This window comes from Seriola lalandi, unplaced genomic scaffold (genome assembly GCF_002814215.2).
Source record: "Seriola lalandi dorsalis isolate HSWRI2012SDOR001 ecotype SW California unplaced genomic scaffold, Sedor1 jcf7180002054896, whole genome shotgun sequence".
In the NCBI taxonomy this organism is placed as follows: domain Eukaryota; kingdom Metazoa; phylum Chordata; class Actinopteri; order Carangiformes; family Carangidae; genus Seriola; species Seriola lalandi.
Window position 1 is genome coordinate 135,416 of NW_019525448.1, and position 20,157 is coordinate 155,572.

Sequence of the window (20,157 nt, forward strand, 5' to 3'; positions counted from 1 at the left end):
TTGAATTCCTGTGTAGACTATAAATTATAGATGGGTGACAGATTAAAGGAAACACCAACATAAAGTGTCTTAGTGAGGTGCTGGGCCACCACAAGCCTCCAGGGCAGCTTCAGCTTCAGTGACCCACCTTGACAGACACTCTTTAAGGTTGTGAAACTGTACTGGAAGGATGAATACCATTCTTCCAAAATGTATTCCCTCATGATGGTAGCTTAGAGTGCTGCCAAACACGTCGATCCAAAATCAACCACAGTTGATTGCTCATGCACAGTATGGAAGCGATAATGCATTCATTATGTTTCTCCACTCATTTATTAACATTTTCCTTTAATTTCTCACCTACTTTTACATCATGACACAGAACATTCAAACTCGCTGTGATGTGGCCTTATCAAGTTGACTTGTAAATCTGCATTCATCCCTTACAAAGAAATTTCCACTATTGCCCTCTTTCCATTGCAATACAGTCTCACTCATTGTCAATAGAAGTCTTTAATTGAATTACATTCCTTAAAAATTATATTTACAAACATGCCAGTCTAGTGCTTTCCAGTCGCTCCACTCCTCTTCCTTCTGTTGTGAACTATATCCCCATAGACATCTTAATCGTTAACCTCAACCTCATCACAACAATTTCATTTAAGCTCAATTAAGGTCAAGGAAATCCCATGACATTCTAATTACAGCGAGTCTCATCCAAAAAGGCTGGTGTCCTGAAAGTGCAATGGCTTCCCTTTTCAGACAGAGGGCAGTGTGCCATTACAGTTTACAAAAGGCACATGCGTCTGTCAGATCAGTATGCCTACAGAGCCCACTGTGTAGAACTGCACACATAACAATTTCAACAAGAGCAGGAATGTTCAGTGATTACTTCCTGTAGTCCTCATTGATAAAGTCGACCCTGTCGTACTTATTTGGTCATTAAACAAGTTCTTGACTGATGGTATTCACCTCATTAATATGTCCTCACACCGATATGATCCTTATGGAAAATTCTTTGGCCGGGTTTATATTCCTCGTGTTGGACTCGTCTGTGGTTGACGGGTTCGCTCCTGACAAACTGCTCTGCTGTCTTCCATACTGCCACACCAAACCAGGTCCTGCTGCTGAGATCTGGACCAGGCCTGAGCTCGTAGATTGGTAAGAGGACGGAGAAGGTCCGGGGTATTGAGGTGGACCAGAGATCTGTGCAGAATCTGGGTTTTGTGGTAAGAGAGGCTGGTCATAGTCATGCCCTGGTAGAGCAGCAAGCAGAGCGGTGGGGCCATTATATGTGCAGACGGGACCATAGGCGTATTCCTGATGACATCTGTGGAGGAAAAGACAGGAGGGTGTATCTTTAATGGTTCTGCTGGTCTACAGGGACACTGGAATTTTTTTTCCTCCCCTTTTCAGCATTTGAGCTACAGTCATTCCATGTCTCACCTGCAGGCTCGCATGTTGTCACACATGGCTGGGTTGTGGGTGTCCCACAGGGGGAGCATCTTCTCCTGGGTGTTGTTGTTGTTGTTCCTGCCTTTATGGCTGTAGCGAGACCGGTTGTCCTCCTGATGTTGGGCCTGTTCCTCCCATTGCCACACATCCGAGTCCCTGTTGAAATCAATTTAAAGCTTCATGTCAGTATTTCAGTTTCTAAATGCCTCACAGGAAACGAACTGACTCTCATCTTTGTTTTTCTCCCCCCAGTGCTTCAAGTGATGGAAAGTAACTAAGTGCATTTTGTCATTGCTCAGATGTCTGGGAGTTGTTAGTTTCATCAAAGACAAATTTCCTCACTAAACCTCCCAGATGGATACATATAGCCTACAGTAAATACTTGTGCAAAGGGTTGTAATTATCAAATATTTCTTTTTTAAAACAGTAAAGATTAAAGAAATTTATGTAGCAGAACTGTTTTTCCCCCTCTCCTACCCCTTTATTCATCTCACAACCCCTCAGATTTATCTTGTGACCCTTTGGAGAGGGCCTGACCCCCAGGTAGCGAACCAATGAACTAAATGACCTGACTTTATAAGGCAGTGAACAGAAGCTCCACCTCCACCTCAACTGCTACTTACACAAGATGTCTGATAATATAATGTAATGTAGCATACATCAATGTAGCTTTACTTTTGAGATCTTTAGATTTTAAACAAAGGCCTGTAATAGGGAACTTTTACATTATTGGTACTTTTAAGTAAACAATCTGAGTACTTCTTCTTGCATCTCACTCACGTCTCCTGCTCTTTCCTTTTGTCCTCTTTGATGCAGTCGAGCAAACAGCAGGTGATGAAGGCCACGGACATGAGGAGGATTATGGCTGAGCTTACAATGGATGCCAAAACAGCCACACGGAAGCCATAGTCCTCGTAGGGAGCCATAGCTGGAGTGAGAGAGAGGAAGACTGAATTATTGACTTTATTTCCATGTCATGCACACAACGTATTAGACAACTCCTGTCATCATGCAGCAAAATCCATGTATAACAATTCCTTTCCAGACTCAAAAACCACAAAATAAATGTTATCACTTAACTGAGGATTTACAGATAAAGTCTGACACAACTCTTTCATTGCCATGTGACCAGAGGAGACTGGCGGAAATAAGAAGTCATTTTCCAACAAAGTGCACTTGCCAGCTCGTCACGGAAAGGACAAGAAAACATAAATTCCATTTTTAATTTCTTTCAGTTTCACATCAGACAGCGTCTTCTCTCCCATGATGACTGATTCTGAAATATAATTAAGATCCTGCTCTTACTTTTCCACTCACTCGACAAAATAATGACTAAAAGCACACCTGCTTGAAATTATTTTTCTCTCCCTGCATTAGCATTAATATTCTTCTTTAATGAGCTTTGTCCCCGAGCAACAAATTATTTTCTCTCAAACGTGTTCTCACCTAATCTGGAGCATTAATTATTGCGAGCCAAAGAGGCTACTATCTTAAGGGTCGTCATGTAACATTGCCCATGACCACAATGCATATCACATAATGTTTCATATATACTCCGTCTCTTCAGAGTAATGACAAGACAGACAGTTCAGGGGAAGTTTTGCAGCCACTGCAGTTCTACAAGTAAAAGCATTTGGAACATTTAATCTGCACAAACACACACACACACACACACACACACACACACACACACACACACACACGCGCGCACACACGCGCACACACGCGCGCACACGCACACACACATTTTGGTTATAGATTCATAAGGTGATATGCATATCGCTAAAGCAGAAGAATCTTTCCTGTTATTTCAATATTAACTGTCATTTCAGGGTCTTTGTTTCGGTTCTCTGCTTCTACTTACGTTTACAGTAGGTTTCCCCCACCCAGTGGGTGCTGTTGGTGCCCATGACACACATCAGCTCTCTTCCTACCAGTTTGTGTTTGGCTGGGCACTGCAGGGAAATGACTGTGCCCACATTGGTACCATTGCCCTGGATGATTTTCTGGGTGCCCAGGGCAGGCAGCGGCATGGGTGTGCACTGAGCCTGGAACTGACCTAAAAGAAAGAGCTGACAGTGAGCTGATGATAAATCAGACTGTGTTATGAAAACAGTGGTCATGATTGAATTATGTTGCAGCTGTTAAATATGCAGTAATCAGCAAAAGTTCACCCAAAGTTGGAACACATGTATAATTCATGTTATCTTCAAAAGAAATTTGTATTCACAGAAATGATCAGACAACTCGGAATTCAAAAGTAGCGCAACAACAATTCAAGGTGAACAATATGAACAACAAAGAAGAATGGAGCACTGCAGATGAGATTGAGAGTGGAATGGGACAGTCATTCTACAGCTATCAGCGCTGAACCCCTGTAGGGCTGCACAGCACTGCGTGACAAAACATTGGCCCCCCTCCCCGCAACACCCTGGTGCTGTGCTGCATCGAATTCTAACAGTATCGAAGCAGGAAAAGAGATAAATCATTAAACAAAACGCCTGCAAGGCTGGTGGAAACACACAGGCCATCTGGAGCCATGCTAAACAACTGGTTATCATACAGCACAGCACAGTGCTCAGCATATTACAGGAGGTCTCAGCAGTCTGGCACGATGAATCTACAACATAAGTATCACTTCATCATGAGGCAGGCTGTTGGAATGCAAATAAACACAATGACATCAACTCGGTGATTTCCAACACAACTGGGAAGGATGATGTGTGATGGGATCAGGTCCAGGAAAAGTCCAAAGCAGCTTGTTTACTGAGGGAAACCTGCTCCTGGTTTTCACTAGAAACAACGTGACAGGTAGGAGATTTCCTCTTTGTGACTATTACACGAAGAAAAATATCCCAAAAAATGTGAGGTTGGTTTCCAGGAGAGACATGCTGTGCAGTTGTGTCACCACAAGAGGCAACAAACCATGGCAAAAGTTTGGGGCTTCATTGACAGACAGACAGACACGGAGAGGGAGAGAGAAAGAAAGAAAGAAAATGCATATTTTCTTGTACAGCCTTACACAAGCTTCTGTTTAAATTTTACCATGACACTGGGCTAGACACAACTGGGATAAATACTCCCCTGAAGCCTTTAGCATTAGCTCACCATTTTCAGGTTTATGTAACACAAGGATGCACTTCGTTGCTGATAAGCAAAGAGCATCACTTTTATGTAACGTGTGTGTGTGGTAATGTGTTTGTGTGTGTGGTTGGGTGAGTGTGCATGTGAGCTGCCCAGCTGTGCATTGGTGTGAGGAGCCTCCCCTTTTCATTTCCTCTTTCTTTTCTCTCTTTTTGAATCAAATGATGAGATCTGGAGGAAAGGTATTTGTGATGCTCACTAGATTTTCACTCAACTATCCCTTGATCTGATACCTAACGTGCTTGGCTTTGTATGATGCAAGATATGTTTATAATTTCCATATATTTCTGACAAATGGCCACAGACACACAGATCAATACGAGACATCATATTATATACCTTGACTATTAATCCTATAGCAGTTATCAGGAAACTGCTATCACAGCAAATACTGTGGGTCCCTAAAGTAATAGCTTATTGCACATGAGGAAATAAAGGTCTACCACTAACGCAACACACACACACACCAGATAAATGTTGCAATTATGTTTTTTAGAGGCCGGTGTTTGAATAGGGCACACAACTTAGATGCATTCACATGTTAATATGTAAAACCCTAATATACAATCTTTTAGTTGCGTTAAGAATAGAACTGGTGAATAAGTGCAAAGTGCCAAAACAAATCTCCTCCACACAACCTACGCGCTGGACTCCAGTATAAATTAGACACCATATGTTGTGTTATTTTATCTGTCTTACCTAAGTTATTCCGGTCACCGCCATCATCTTTGTTTGTAAAATCGGTCCTGGACACATCTGCTATTGAAGCCGTTGCCGCTGACATGGTGGTGACAGACAGACAGCCGCCCCCCCGGTCCACACTCCGCTCTTTTAGTTATGCCTGCGCAGCGGTGTTCCTCTGTGCCCGGTACAGAGTAAACAAGCCGGGATTCCGTCGCTGGAGTCGAGCTTGAGCTTCTGTGTGATTTTATTCGCCTCTCTACCTCCCAGCGCACAGCTTGTCATCCACTGAGTCCTCCCACAATTCCTCCTCACCGCAACAGTCACTTATTCTAATGCCCGGGTCGGACAGTGCGCTGTCTGCGCCTGCTGTCGCGCAAGAGGATGAGCGCTCGAGTCGAGGACGAGGAGAGATGAAGTGATCGGTCGAGACCTTGTTGACAGAAACAAAAATGACTTTGAGGATTAAACCAGGTCAGGTCAAGTTGAGTATCGTAGCTGCGCTTTGTGGGGAGGACAGTGATGAGTAACTACAGCAGCAATAAACTGCTCTTTCTGAGCAGGATGTCGCACCGCTGTTCTAGATGGGCCTATCAGGATGTGGTGCTTCAGACAGGGTTGAAAATATGCAAAACACACATCATAAGTGACGTGAATTGAGCTCATCTTTAAGAAACCTGAGGCCATTAAGACAATGGTTCTCAAACTTTTTCACTTCAAGGAACCCTAAACTGACAAAAATTAGACTATGGACCCCCATTTGAAAAGACTTTGTCACAGGGTCCCCATCTGATAAGATTTGTGCTTAGGATTGTTTTAATAGACCAACCCATGTTTAAAACCCAAGACCAAGAAGTCATACATTCCGTTATTGTGTTACTTATGGACAGAATTAATATTATTATTATAAAATTAATTATTTATTTATTCTTGCTGGGGACTCCTGAGAACATCCTCAAGGACCATTGGGGGTCCCAAGAACCCACTTTGAGAACCACTGCATTAAGCTTGCAGCTTGAAGAAATGTAAAGAAGTGTGAGAAAGGTGTGTGTGTGTGAGAGAGATGGGGATCTTTCAGCTGAGACCAGTCAGTGCTGTTTGTGCGTCACACAACAGATTTCAGTGAAATTTACATAGCATGGGATAAATTTGAAAGTATAATGTCAAGACTCCTGTTTCTGTATTTTTACTACACCTCTGACTGCTTTGAGGTTGGGTTTTTTCACTTCTCTTTCTGTGCCTTGCTGCGTCACAGCTGGGTTGGGCTTGCCATGTGAAACCAATGGTATGAATCATTTAATTGTAGTACTGTGTTGCTTTACTGACATTTTTGTGATGATGATAATATAAAAGAAACAAGAAGTTAAAAAAAAAATCATGAGGGAAAAATACCTAATGTGTTTTTCTCCACTTGGGGAAAATGCAGTAGGCTAAGTCTGGCATTTAGCCTACAACATAAAACAAAAACACATCAACTCCACACAGGTTCCTGTTTTCATGGTTGCGTTCACATCCAAAAAGCAGCACTTTTCTCTTGTTGAAAGTGTGTGTTGGTCTAATGTCATTGAGAATTCTGGGCATGCATGAGCCAGTTTCTGCTGTGGGTGATAAGTGTCTCCACAGGCGCAGCTCTGTTCACCTGAGCACACCCCACACACCACCTCACACACACCAGGAGCCTCTGTTCAGACAGCAGTTTGTCTCATCATTCATGAATATATTAGCATAGCTGATTAAAAGACTTGAGAACTATGTAAATGCTCAAGAGCTATGTGCATAACTGCCTTAATATACATTGTTTATTGTGTCCTTCATGTCATGGAGTAACACAGTTCCACACCCTCATCTACATAAAACTTAGGAAGCAGAAGTATGTGTTGTCGTTGTCTGGACAATTATTTCCACATAACTTGTCATCAGTCTGCGGGCATGAAACAAGTCTCCTAAAATGTATACATTTACAATGCAACTCTTGACTTCAGCTCCCAGTATGACACATAGTTATAGCATTTACTTTATGAGTAATAGACTGAATTTTAATGTAGTCGAAAGCATCCACAATCTCTGAATGTGCACCTCCCTTAAATACTAAATGTCCACAGTAGTGATACGGTGTTTAAGAATATTTTGCATTACGTTCAGTTAGGCGAGGAGGATGAGGAGGAAGAAGGAGACACATGGAAAGAGATGCAGTGGATGAGGACACTTTGAGAAATTAGTCTGCTCAAAGTGTTCGAGTTTTCTTCTGATTTGGAGACGGTTGCTCCAGCAACAGTTAATGTGTTCTGCCATTGTCTCAGCAGGTACAGTTTGGACTCCCAGTGCCTTCCACTTTATTCTCTACCCAGGTCTGTGTGTTCTGTACTTTGTGCAATCCAATAGACAGCCAGGAGGCTTGCTAATGAAGCCTGGGACAGTCAATAATGTCTCTGTATTAAAAAAGAATCAAGCTGATAGTCAGTATTTTGCTTACCAAGTGGTATCATTACCAAAATAATTAATGAACTAGATTTCAATACAAAGAACTGGAATGCAGAAACTTGAAAAAAGAAACCGTAAGAGGGAAAAAAGCAGAAATGCACAAAGAAAGGTTCACTTGACCAAAAGGAAAAGGCTATCCGGCTGTGCTATTTTATTATTAATCTTATCTTCTGACAAGAGAGACAGAGAAAGGTGAGGAAGGTGAGCGCTGCGTGTCCGCTCTGCCCCTGACACAGTGTGACACAGTGGCTCTGCTCGAGGGGTGGTTGGCGGGTGGAGGGGCCCACTCCATCTCACTGGTAATTAAGCAGAGCAGGAGGGGCACCACCTCACAGTGCCAACGGCCGTGTGCTCAAACCAGGCCACATATGGCTGGAGGTCTGGGTGGAGGAGACTGAAGGTGCCTTCTCTGAACGTGTCCTTGGTTAATTCTTAAAGTGATAAAACAAATATCCAGTGAGATGTTAGTGTGAACAGCTTGACCATCCAGCACCGGCAATGATGCAATTATAGCTTCTCCATATACGATCAAAAGCTTTGTTGAGCGATTTCTGATATGCAAACAAAGCCCACTGTGGGTCACTGTTATAAATGAGCCATCATATGAAAACCTGCAAATCAAGCTAGATATTTAACTACTGAAACTTGTGGTTGTTAAAATGGACTGCTTAAGGATGAAATACATCCTAGAGACCACATCATTAAAGATGAATGCTGACATATGCATGTGGTTCACATTCATTGTTAAAGTAAGTAGTGACCAAATCCTAAATGACATCCACATTCTCTCTTTCTTTCAGTCACACACTGGCGATCTGTCCATAACATCATTAACACTTCTCTCTCCCTATTCTGTCTGTAATCACTGAACAAATCACTTTTTCTGGCTGGATTGTGGCCACCAGCGACCGGGCCGCTCCATAAATCTACACCTCTATATTCTTGCTGAGAAAGAAAGAGAGAGAGAGAGTGAGAGAGAGAGAAATAGAAGGGAGAGGAGATACGAAATGGGTGGCAGGAAAGAGGAATGAGACTTTAGGAGGAAATTGAGTTGATCAAGCATTTCTTTGCCACAGTACATCCTCAGACGTGCACAGCTTGCAAGGCAAAAGGTTACATGCACAACGTTTCTCAGATAACACAAAGGGACAGTATTACTGTGGCAGTGCTGGGAGGAGAAAGTTAGTCAATTATGCATAGATTTAATCAGAGATTTGTTTGATATTGAAGGCACCTTTAAAATCCACAACAACACATAACTAGAGCAACATGTAACCACATTCAGCAAAGGCATGTGGATGTCAACCTGCAAGGTAAGGCTGCTGGTGCCAGCATTTCTAACATTAGCCACACTTGCCAAACCGATAGGACATTTTCCACCGGCAGACTCTGTGATCCCGCTAGAAAAGGTTACGTGGCTCATCAGAGTTTTCTCGCTTTTGCATTGGTCTAAATTTGAATTTCAGTTTAATCGACATGGGAAATTAGTCATTAGGAATATCCCTAGTCTGAACCAAGGTGGTGGACCAACTGACGAACATTTCCACCCCTAAAGCCACACTGCTAGCATGGATAAAAATGCAGATATTGTAAGTAATTTATCATTTTATTGACCACTGAGGAGACACTGTTTTTTGACACCGTCCATTAGAGTGATAAATCAGTTGTTATATCACATTGCAGCGATACTTCCCTAAATATGTCATTCCACAGCCTGGCACCTTATACTCTCGCCACTTCTGTCACCAGAGAGGAAGACAAAAGAGATGTGAGCAAAGAGGGAGAAAGTGTAAGAAAGGATGAAAAATAGCAAGAAAATTGCCTCCGTTTTATTGTGTCACAACTACCCTGCAGGTCCCTTAAGTGTTTCAACATCCATGTGTGCCAGCAGTGTTAATACAACTAGTGCAACCGGGGACGAGTCCCACTGTGGAACTGACAGAGAGCTGACAGCCCAATGGTGCTGATGACAACAAATAAAGGATGACAGAGTTTTGTGTGTGTACTGAAAGAAAAGAGGAGTGAAAGGAAAGTGATAAGGTAGCTTGGCCTGAACACAGAAGACATCTGTAAGGTGAGGTGCAGTGTACAGAATTGTTAAAGTGACCGTTCAGGTTATTTGATGTGGGGTTGTGTGAGGTATTTATCTATAGTCGGTGTATTACCTGCAGTAGATTCAGATCGGCGCCCTCCCAGTTTGTTAAAGCAGCCAGGATTACCGGCACAGAAGCTGAGCGTTGCACTGCTGTACAAGGCCAGCCTCAAAAACGTGTCATAGCCACTTGAAAAAAAAAAACCCCCCCACTGAAAAAGCCAATATCAAACATCAATCTTAAACTGATATTGTCTTTTTTTCAGTGGGCATTTTTTAAAAATTGACTAAAACAGGTGTTTGTGGCTGGCCCCATCCACAGCAGTGCATCGCTGAGCTTCTGTGCCGGTAATCCTGGCTGCTTTCACAAACTGGGAGGGCGCTGATCTTAATCTACTGCAGATAATACACTGACTATGTATAACTACCTCACACAAACCCACGTCAAATAACCAGAACTATCCCTTTAATCTCCAGCAAACAGAGAAGGCTGCATCACTTTTGTAAAATTTTGCAAAGGAGAGACTCCTGAGAGAGAGAACAGATATGGCGCTGAGTTTCAGGCCAGAGACCTTTAGAGGGGCAGGTGCAAAACTGAAAATGGGCAGATAGGAAAAGACTGTAAAACACTATACATCAACATAACAGACAGCATAACCTGTTAAATTATAGCAACCCATATCCAAACCGAACACAATGGAACCACACAACAAACCACATCATACTATGCCATTGATTATCACCTGTTAAACATCACAGAGTAGCATTAATGTGTGGACGGGCTTGGATTTTATTGTTACTGTTTACCACTGCAGGCAGGACCACTATAAAACTTATGTTGCAAAACTGATGCACGATTTCAAGGTGATGCTGGTGTGTAAGGACAAAAAAGCAGGAGACACACACACGTTTGCTCCTTAGCCAAAGTGCTGATCCAGAATCTGTCCTTATTTATTTCTATTGCTATGATTACATAGATAAAAAGCAGTCAATATCAAAATAGTGTACTTATATTATTTATGTTCAGTTTGTTTGACTATGTGTGCGACCATATGATTTTGAGCAAGGCAGAAAAAGTATTAAATGTTTAAGCTGCACGGATAAGTCAGTTACAGTGAATATCTACCTGCATCTTAAATTCCACCAAATTGGTAGACGCCATTAAATAGTCGGCACCATCAAGTGGGATTAACTAAATTAGCTGCCATCTTGTGTTAATGTTACTTGAAAATAAAATTACACATTCGCTAAAATAGTGGACAAATACAATTCTCCCACGACACAAGAAAGTAACAAAGACAAGGCGCCTGTCAGAACCTGCTCATAGAGCAGCATAACTGTTGTTAGCTAGCGGCTAGCGGCTAACGGCTGCTTGTACTGCCAAAAATGCAAATACACACACACGTGCATGTTCACCTCGTCTTGTAAAATACACCAAAACAATGCCCGTATAACACCGGTGCAAACTCCACTTACCTGCATTTGAAGTTCCCCCTTTTGAGAGTGAAATAAAATCCCAACATTTGTTAGTCTTTGTCTGCGGCGTCCCGGAGTGCAGCTACAACTCTGTTAGGACACGTGACGGATGACCTTAGGTTAAAGGTCATCATGTGACACAAACTGACTGTCCGCAGCCAGCTCATTTTATTTATAGCCAAATTCGTATTCATTGTTAAATGTTTATCTTGATAAGGGCTACGAGCAGGCATTCACAAAATAAATAAATAAATATAAAATAAACTTAAAATACCTCCCCACCTGACCATCATTGGCGCATGCATGCTGAGTTAAATAACAGAGAAAGAATAAATGTGATTTTCATATCAAGGCTGCCATGGTCTGGTGGCTCCACTGTTAAATTAATCCAGGTCTTATCTTGGGTCTTTTTTCACTGTGTGTTCATCTTCCTCCATTCACAGGACAAAACATAAGTGCTACTATTATTATTGTCGACATCTAATGAACGTGGCCTCAGCAGACCTTTTATTGCTGATTGCTGTTATTCCAAATGAGTCTTTGTCTGTTTCAGTGAGCTTTAAAAGCCGTCATGTTGCTCCATGTCATTTCACAATGTTCCATACAAGTTGATGAGATGTTAGATGTTCTGTATAATAAGATATTCAGGTCTGGTGTTTTCAGCATCATTTGTTCAATGGCCCAGAGTAGACAGTGCTCAGTTATGGATGGTGTTTTCTTCATTAGGCTGCAGTATAACTTAATTTAGTGTAAGTGTGAGCAAGTTCACACACATTTGCATATTTGTCAGAATAAAACAGGTGCGAAGCTCAGGGGGATACATTAATATTAGGTTTACTTAGGAATGAATAGAGAAACACTCTATTTTTCCATAAAATGGTGCTGTTTTGTCTTGCGAGAGGGTCGAAATTTGAGGGAGAGGCAAAGTCATGGGTGTTCAAGCTAATGGAACCATAGATAATATAGTTCTTCTGAGGCCATTCTGGCCATTCATTTAAATAGACCTCAAATCATCATCATCAAATCCAGCTTAACGATTTCCAATTAGCATATAAAGATAGAATGACCACCCTCTCCAGTGGCTGTGAATGTAAATGAGATTTTGTCTTTTTTCCACCTCCACTCTGGCTGTGAATGAGACAAAGAAGTGAATGATGTTGTCTCTGGTGATGTAGTGTTACTATTACAGCAATTCATCATCATCATCTAGTAAATCTCTATCATGTACCGTCAGACCTTCAGTAGGACATTTTCCCAGGGCGTCTGATGGATTTTTGTTTCAGCGATGAGGCCAGATTGTCAAGTGTTCAGATCCTTCAACAGTTTTGAAAATCTACTTCAACTGTGTCTAGGATTGAACTCCCTGAAAATCTTTTGGTGAATTGAAAGAGAAAATATCAAACTTGCATCAACAACAAGGTGTACTTTGTGCCTCTTTGTGGTAGACAGACATGGTTTCCTGTTAAGAATGTTGTCCGACATCAAAAACACAGACACAAGTAATGAAACTGGAGGGAACCACCCCTCCACTAATGTACGATGTACTGGAGTACAAAACACGACACAAGCAGGAAACAGTTGCAGCCACATCCTTTACAGGAATAGAGAACTGTCTGCTAGCTTCACCACCGACTGCAGTGAAGCATCTGTATTTGTGTGGGGGTGTTGCTGCAGATATAATGGCTAAGGGCAGCATGATGCAACACCTCCTGACTATGCATGACCCCTGTTTTTAAGCAAGGATACGTGGTCAAAGTGGAAACCAAAAGGGTTTTTTTCTGTGCTTGTCTTAGGGCATCTCAGATTCAGCTTGTATAACCAGACACCAAATTTACCTCATCTTCCATTCTAAACTATTGGACTTGAATTTACCACAAACAAAACTGCTAATGAATGATTACTGCTGGATATGTATAGAGGGTTATGCTTTGCTAACAAGTTTGTCATATCAACTTAAAAGATGATTATATGCCAACTTATTATGCCTCCATACTGGTGACAGCCAGGGCCAGGTAATGCAATATCTCTGTAATGCCATGAGGGAATTTATTCAAATTTGACAGAAATGTCCACTTGGTCATGATGACCTCTTTTTGGCCTCTTGAGGGAATTTGTTAAGATTTGGCACAAACATTCACGTGAACTCAAAGGTGAATTGATTAGAATTTGGCGGTCAAAGGTCAAAGGTCTCTGTGACCTCACAAAACGCAATTTGGCCATAACACACAAATTCATACAATAATTATGACACAGTTTAACCAAAATATCCATCAGGATAAAATGAAGTGATGACATTTTCTGTCCAAATGGTCAAAGGTCAACTTTACTGTGACATCATAATGTTCTGCAGAAAACACTCATGCTGTAACTCAAGAAGAGGAGATGACCATACTTGCTGCAACTTGGCTGGTTGGAGGAGGCATACAACCACCAGGCGATAATTCTAGTTTCACTCGTGACACTTGAGGCCTGCAAAACGATCCAGCATTTCACACAAAAAAAACCCCATAATTTATTCAATCAAGGTCTGGAGTTTTGAACCACATCAAGGTCTTTACAGGCTTCATTAATGCTAACACTAGCATGTTAGCATTAATCTTATTACAGCTGAGTTAATGAGAATCCAGTCATTGTCAAGAGAAGAGAAGAGAAGAGAAGAGAAGAGAAGAGAAGAGAAGAGAAGAGAAGAGAAGAGAAGACTGTACGCGAAAGGTAATTTGTTCCTCCCAGTTTTCCCAAATAGTCAGCAGGGTGTGTGTATTCAGTGGTTTGGGAATGCAAAATAGAAATGTTTCTGGGCTAGACGGATGTACAGGACACACTCATGCACAAACACACACACAAACAGCTGGTAAGAGGCTTATGCTCCAGCGGCATATACAGCTCTTCCATTAAACCTTTCTCCACTGCTGTTGTGAAAGAAGAACAAGCAGCACACAGCCGCAGCCACAACCAGAAAAAATTATCGTCATCTTAAATTTTCTGCTTGGCTTTGGCTTTTACCTACAACCATTCTCTATTACATTTTTGGCAACAATAATGGCTCAGTTCAACTAACCTTGCCTTTTGTGCTCATTCAAAGAGGTCTGTGCCCTTGATGAATAGAGCCATTAAGGAAAGCCTTGAGTGTTATGCTGGAGGTCAGTTCAACAAGTTGCAGCTCCACTGCAACCTTGGTAGAGTCAGCTGTTACTGGCAAACACACATAAAGACCTGAAAGCAAGAAAGAGGCGTGTGAGACAGAGGTGCAAAAAAATTGTACAGCTGCATTACTCAACAAAAACACACCCTCTCACCAACAATTATGAATAAGCAAAACTTCCTGCTACAAATTTTGGTTGTCAGTCAACTAAATCTTCAATTTTACAGCTGGGAAAAAAATTGCTCAGAGTTATTTTAAAGGAGAAAAAAAGTCAAACAACAACGCAGAGCCTTGGGTTTTCTAGGAGAGGACTCTGGAGAGATGATGAGAGCTTATCTCAGCATGGTCTCTGTCCTCCAGTAGACACAGTACCCTCCCTGCTCCACTCTGTTCTAGATGTACAGCATGTAAAACTATGACAGAAGGAGGCAGTCAGCAGTTTGCTCTCTATCTCTGCACCACAGCTCACAGCTCCACAGAGACACCAGCCTTCCAATTCATCATTTTGACACTTAGTGTTGACTTGCTAAATAAAGAAGTTATGGTTCATACCACCTATCAATAGCTGTCCACTCTCCTTTTTTTGAAAATGCACATCGATATGTTTATGCCCACAAGAACTGCAAAAACAGTGTAATGGCTGCAGCGAGGAAACAGGGAGGGAAGATGAAGCTGAATCAAATCAAGATGTAGAAACATGGACCTAAGGCAACTGCAACAGCTTTTCCACACCCATGTCACGCCTTCTGTTATATACACATACGTACTGTATCTTAGGGGTGAAATCATCCGTGTAGTTCAAGTACCGAACACTTTCAGTAAAGTTTTTCTGTAATCTATGTCTTTCCCTTTCTTGTTTCATTTGTTCTGTCTATTGAGGCCTGCAAAAATAAATGTACTGTAACCTGTACATGTGTGAAGTATGAATTACCCAACCACAATACAAGGTATGTTGTGTGCAGGGTGGTTGTTTTCATACTGAACATGCAAACACACAGATACACTTTTATAAACTGAAACCAATACCTGTGTGTGAAGTTGATCTATGCTTAGACTGTTTGAACAGTACATTTCTTTAATGTTTACTTTTTGATGCACACAAATGGCGTCTCTGGACTCATCATCTTCTGACATCAGATTGAAACAGCAATAATGAGATGATCATACTGTAAAGAGCTGTGCTTGTATTGCCCTCCATGTTGAGAAGTTTGTCATAAGTCCCTATAGTACACAGAGCTTCAGTGCTGTTCTCATGGTGACAGCTGGTTATACTGCAGTACACAGCAGGCAATGTGTTTTTAAAAAGGCACAGTGTACTTGACTTCATGTCGATAAAGGTCTTTGTTCCCACAGTTCCTACAGATCTATCTTGTTCAGCGGTCTGAATCCATATCAAAACACTCACAAAAACACATACTCACATGCCAGCAAAAAAATGCACAAAGCCAAAGCAACTGAATCATCGCAGACAAGTACTGAGCCTGAAAAAAGTCAACAGAGAGGCGATAAAGCCTGAATTTTTAACTGAATCTTAACCTAAAATATCATGTTCCCCACTGGATAAATCCTTATGACTTTTGGTGATATCACGATGTTTTTTACAGTGCCACCACAATGTTGTAGTTTTGAGTGAAATGTCTCAACCACTGTTGGATGGATTGTCATAAAATTTGGCACGCACAGTTATGTTTCCCACAGGATGACTTACAGTAACTTTGGTGACCATTTAACGTTTCATTTAGTGCCAGGTCAAAATTTTTATTTGCGTAGTACTCTACTAAAACCAATTCCCATCAGCTTTAATTTTGTTTTTAGTGTTAATTAGCTAAGATCAATGTGCTAAAACGGTACACTGGGATGGTAAACATGGTGAACATCATACCTGCTAAACATAAAGTTATCATGGTGAACATACTGGCATCTAGCTCATTGCACTACTGTGCCTCACTGCAGCCTGACAGAGCCTCTAATGTGGCTACAGACTCTTGTTATCACAGGTTTGGGTAATGGGCTACTTGTGTGAGAAAATAAGCTTTCTTGGTGATGGCTTCACCTTGTCTAATTTGTGGAAGCCCAGAATGACCATACTTGCAATGATTTTAATAATGCTGTTATCTCAAGCTCACAAGTTAATTATTTCATGATCTCGAAATAACAGCAGGTTAATTTATCTCGTTATCTTGAGAAAGCAAAAGGCTTATTTCTTGAGATAACAAGATGATTTGTCATGTTTAGTTTCATCACTGAACACTAAATCAACGCAGAAATGTGTGGTTGATCTGATATTTTCATCTTAAATTAGTTACAGTTGTCAAGTCACCATCTATGCATGCTGGCATGGCGCTCCTGATCTCAGATCTATACTATACTATAAGTAATAAGCGGTGACAACCTTTTGTTTCGTAATAACGGGTTGATTATCTCTTATCTTGATATGACAAAGCTCATTTTCTTGAGGTAAATTAACCAGTTATCACAAGAAAACAAACTTTGTTATCCCAACGTAATGAAATAATTAACTTGTGAACTTCAGATAACAGCATAAAAAAATAAGTATGTGAGCACAAGTATGGCTATTCTCAGCTTCCATACTAATTGTACGAGATAAATAATGAAGCAGATTAAAAAAAAAATATTGGTGTTATTTGATGGCAAAAAAGTTGACAGCTACAGCTAAAATAAACTAACCATATTCCAATCAGCCTCAGTGCTTCGTTTACTACTCATTAGCAAATGTTAGCATGCTAACATGCTAAATAAAACATGCCATATTATGTCTGTTTAGCATGAGCATGTTAGCTTCATCACTGTGAGCACGTTGGCATACTGACGCTATCACTTAATTGTGCATCTATTTTCAAGCATCAAAGTTAATGTGCTGAAGTAAAGTCCCACAGAGACACAAAAGCAGATGTAGACTTTGTGTAGACTTTTTTTTTCACTTTTAACTTCCGCTTTTACAGTGCAAAGTGAGTACAGAAATTGAGGCACAAATACTGAATACCAAACTCATCCATACACTATTATCAGTCGTTATGAATAATCCACATAGAAGTGAAAACTGGAGGTAAATATTAAACAAAAAAGAATGGAACTAAAACTACAGTCTATTAACCCTAGATGATATGAACACATGCACACAGAAATGCGTGTGCACTACGTACAGAAGTCTATGTGCTAGATTAATCCTCTTACGTCCCATCATCATATTAAATCAAATATCTGATGAGATTATTTCATATGCTGCTTGGTGTGTGATACAAGATCAGTGACTGGAGAATGAACATCATTTCATGTCTTTGAGTGGCGTGCTCATGGATTGATCTTTCACTTACCCTTGGAGAAAGTCTGACATGTATAGTCTGTGTACTTGTGTGTTTCATTAAGGAAATGACAAAGAGAAACACAACTCAAAACATGTGAAGATCTGCTTTGACAGCGTGGTGCTGAATGAACCACAACATCTGTTTATTGATGATATGCTCGACTGCTTTTCCACTGTGCACAATCCATGTTTAAAACACTCAACGCTGACTCTGCTCACTTACAGTACGACAAGAATGGGTTCTGGAGCATAAAAAGGGGGACAAGATTTCAAAGCACGGTACATAAATATGAGTGAGTTTACATGCACAAAGAGATCCAATGAATTGTTTTTTTGTTTTTTTTGCTTAAAGGCTGGTGCTGATAGGAGCAGGGTACAGGGGGCAAGGCAGAATAAACAGTTTTACAGTACAGTACTTGGTTTCCATCACATCACCAAAGGGAGACAAGCAGACAAATGGTTTTCTATGCCGAGAAAGAGAGAGAGAGAAGTATATGGAAAAGATTTATTTGAGCAGCACAGGGTCAAAATTGAGGCCATGTGATCCGGTTCTGGCTGCGTACTCACATCTGGACAAGTCACAATAATGAGAGAGTGGAAATGTCTTGGATCAGACGTCTCAGTGTCCAAAGACAATGACAGGAGGGAGTTATTACCAGTATAAGAGAGAGAAGTATGAGTAGGGAGTCTGTAAGATGGGAGCCGACAGTGGGAGCATCAGGTGGCCAGCCACAAAAGTGTACACATCTCTGTGTTTTTTTTTAAGTTAAAACGTCTTTTTTTTTCTTTGTTTCCTTACATCGTACTATAGTATACATACTGTACAATACCCACTGAACTGCCACTGTGTCCCCATACAGGACTGAAGAGAACAGAGCGGTGGCGCAGGTGCCTTACACTAACATTCAATACTTAATAAACATGGGAGTGGGTTCACATTCAAACACACACATATATACACACACACATTCGCACAAATGGAAATACAAACATATAAGAGTTAATGCTTCACAACACAGTTGGATAATGTACAAGGAACTTTATCTTTAAAAAAGAAAGAAAAAAAAAATCATACAGGAACCTTATTCAGCTATATTACAAATAAAACACGAGTTCTTCAAATATCCTCTCCGGCAGAGGGAAATAAAATATCCTAACCACACTTACAAACAGTGGAGTTGGTGGCATGATGGTATAGTCCTTCTTTTTGTGTGTTTTTGTTCAAGAGAGACAGAAAAATGGAAAGAGAGGAGGCTGTGTGGTCATGAAGATAAGAATGAAGTGGCATAGGAAGGATTGAGTGGTCCTCTCAAAAGGAAAAAACAAAACAAAAAGTGCCAAGGTAAAGTGAATTCAAGTAATGTGTGCTCTATACACAGGAGAGGGAGGGAGGGAGGGAGGCGCGAGTCCTTTGGCTCTAACATGGCCACTACTGGCTCTTCCTGTGTTCAGTCAGGCTCGTGGGTGCTTCTGTGAGCGTTTCTCCGCGGGCAGCTCTGGAGAGGACGTCCACCCACTTGGCCTGAAGTTCTGCATCTTGGGCACTTAAGAGCAAAGATTGCTGGGTGTGACTGAGCCGGAGCGCGTGTTTGACGTCCGACTTTTCGGCTCCCGATGGCGGGATCACGCTCACCTCAAACCCAGGAAGAGGCACCGCCCGCGCCCCCTTGGAATCCTACAAAAATCAGTAAAATAAATCAATCAGAAGAAATCTGGTGCTATGTAAAACTGAATTTCTCTTGAACAAAAATGAAATATAGTGTAAATACAGAATGTAACAGCTTGTCTCTTCAGTCGCAGGAGAATATATTCCACCAGGCATGTATAATAAACCCTGTCCTCCTCTCTCCCTTCCCCCGCTTTCTTTCTGTATAATCAGGAAATGCTCGTCCAACTCCCATTAATCCTAATCTTTGGAATGGCAGCTTTCTGCAGTGGGATTGGGATATTAGTCTTGGAAATGAAACCCGGGGAGGGTTTAACAGGCTGACTTCCCTTCTGTGCCATCACACTATGATATGAATAGCAGTCTCTCGTTGAAAGCTTTCCAGACATGACTGCACTGGGAATTTTTTATTTTATTTTAAGCAATCATATAAATCGCTCATTATATGCACCTCCTTGTCATGTTCTGAGCAGATTTATTGCTACATACAGACCCAAGATTTCAAGGAATTACAGCGAGAGAGAGAGAGAGAGAGAGAGAGAGATGCTTCATCTGGTCAGTGCAAACTAAAACCCAGACACTGACAGTGGCTATACCTGTGGGCAGATTCAGGACAACCAAATCCTCCTGGCCCAAATCTACAGAGCACAGACAGTGCACAGACAACCTGGCACAGGCAGGATTGGATAGATCTGATTTACACACAGTCAGTGATG

At 41.3% G+C, this 20,157-nt stretch overlaps 2 protein-coding genes across 3 annotated transcripts in view; both read right to left on the minus strand.

Moving 5' to 3' along the window:
* Positions 1-476: 476 nt before the first annotated feature.
* Positions 477-5,812, minus strand: susd3 (sushi domain containing 3). The gene is made up of 5 exons (XM_023429525.2): positions 5,278-5,812; positions 3,299-3,493; positions 2,215-2,362; positions 1,426-1,590; positions 477-1,309 (listed from the first exon to the last, which is right to left on the minus strand). Exons 1-5 carry the CDS (start codon positions 5,360-5,362, stop codon positions 967-969), a joined length of 936 nt encoding a protein of 311 aa, XP_023285293.1. The 5' UTR covers positions 5,363-5,812; the 3' UTR covers positions 477-966.
* A 12,064-nt stretch (positions 5,813-17,876) lies between these two features.
* The window catches only part of fgd (faciogenital dysplasia), a 55,293-nt gene continuing 53,012 nt past the window's right edge, over positions 17,877-20,157 (minus strand). For both annotated transcript variants that reach the window (XM_023429547.2, XM_087180180.1), the window contains exon 19: positions 17,877-19,450. In XM_023429547.2, the coding sequence (XP_023285315.1) occupies positions 19,205-19,450 (246 nt within the window). In that variant the 3' untranslated portion in view covers positions 17,877-19,204. The remainder of the gene's footprint in view (positions 19,451-20,157) is intronic.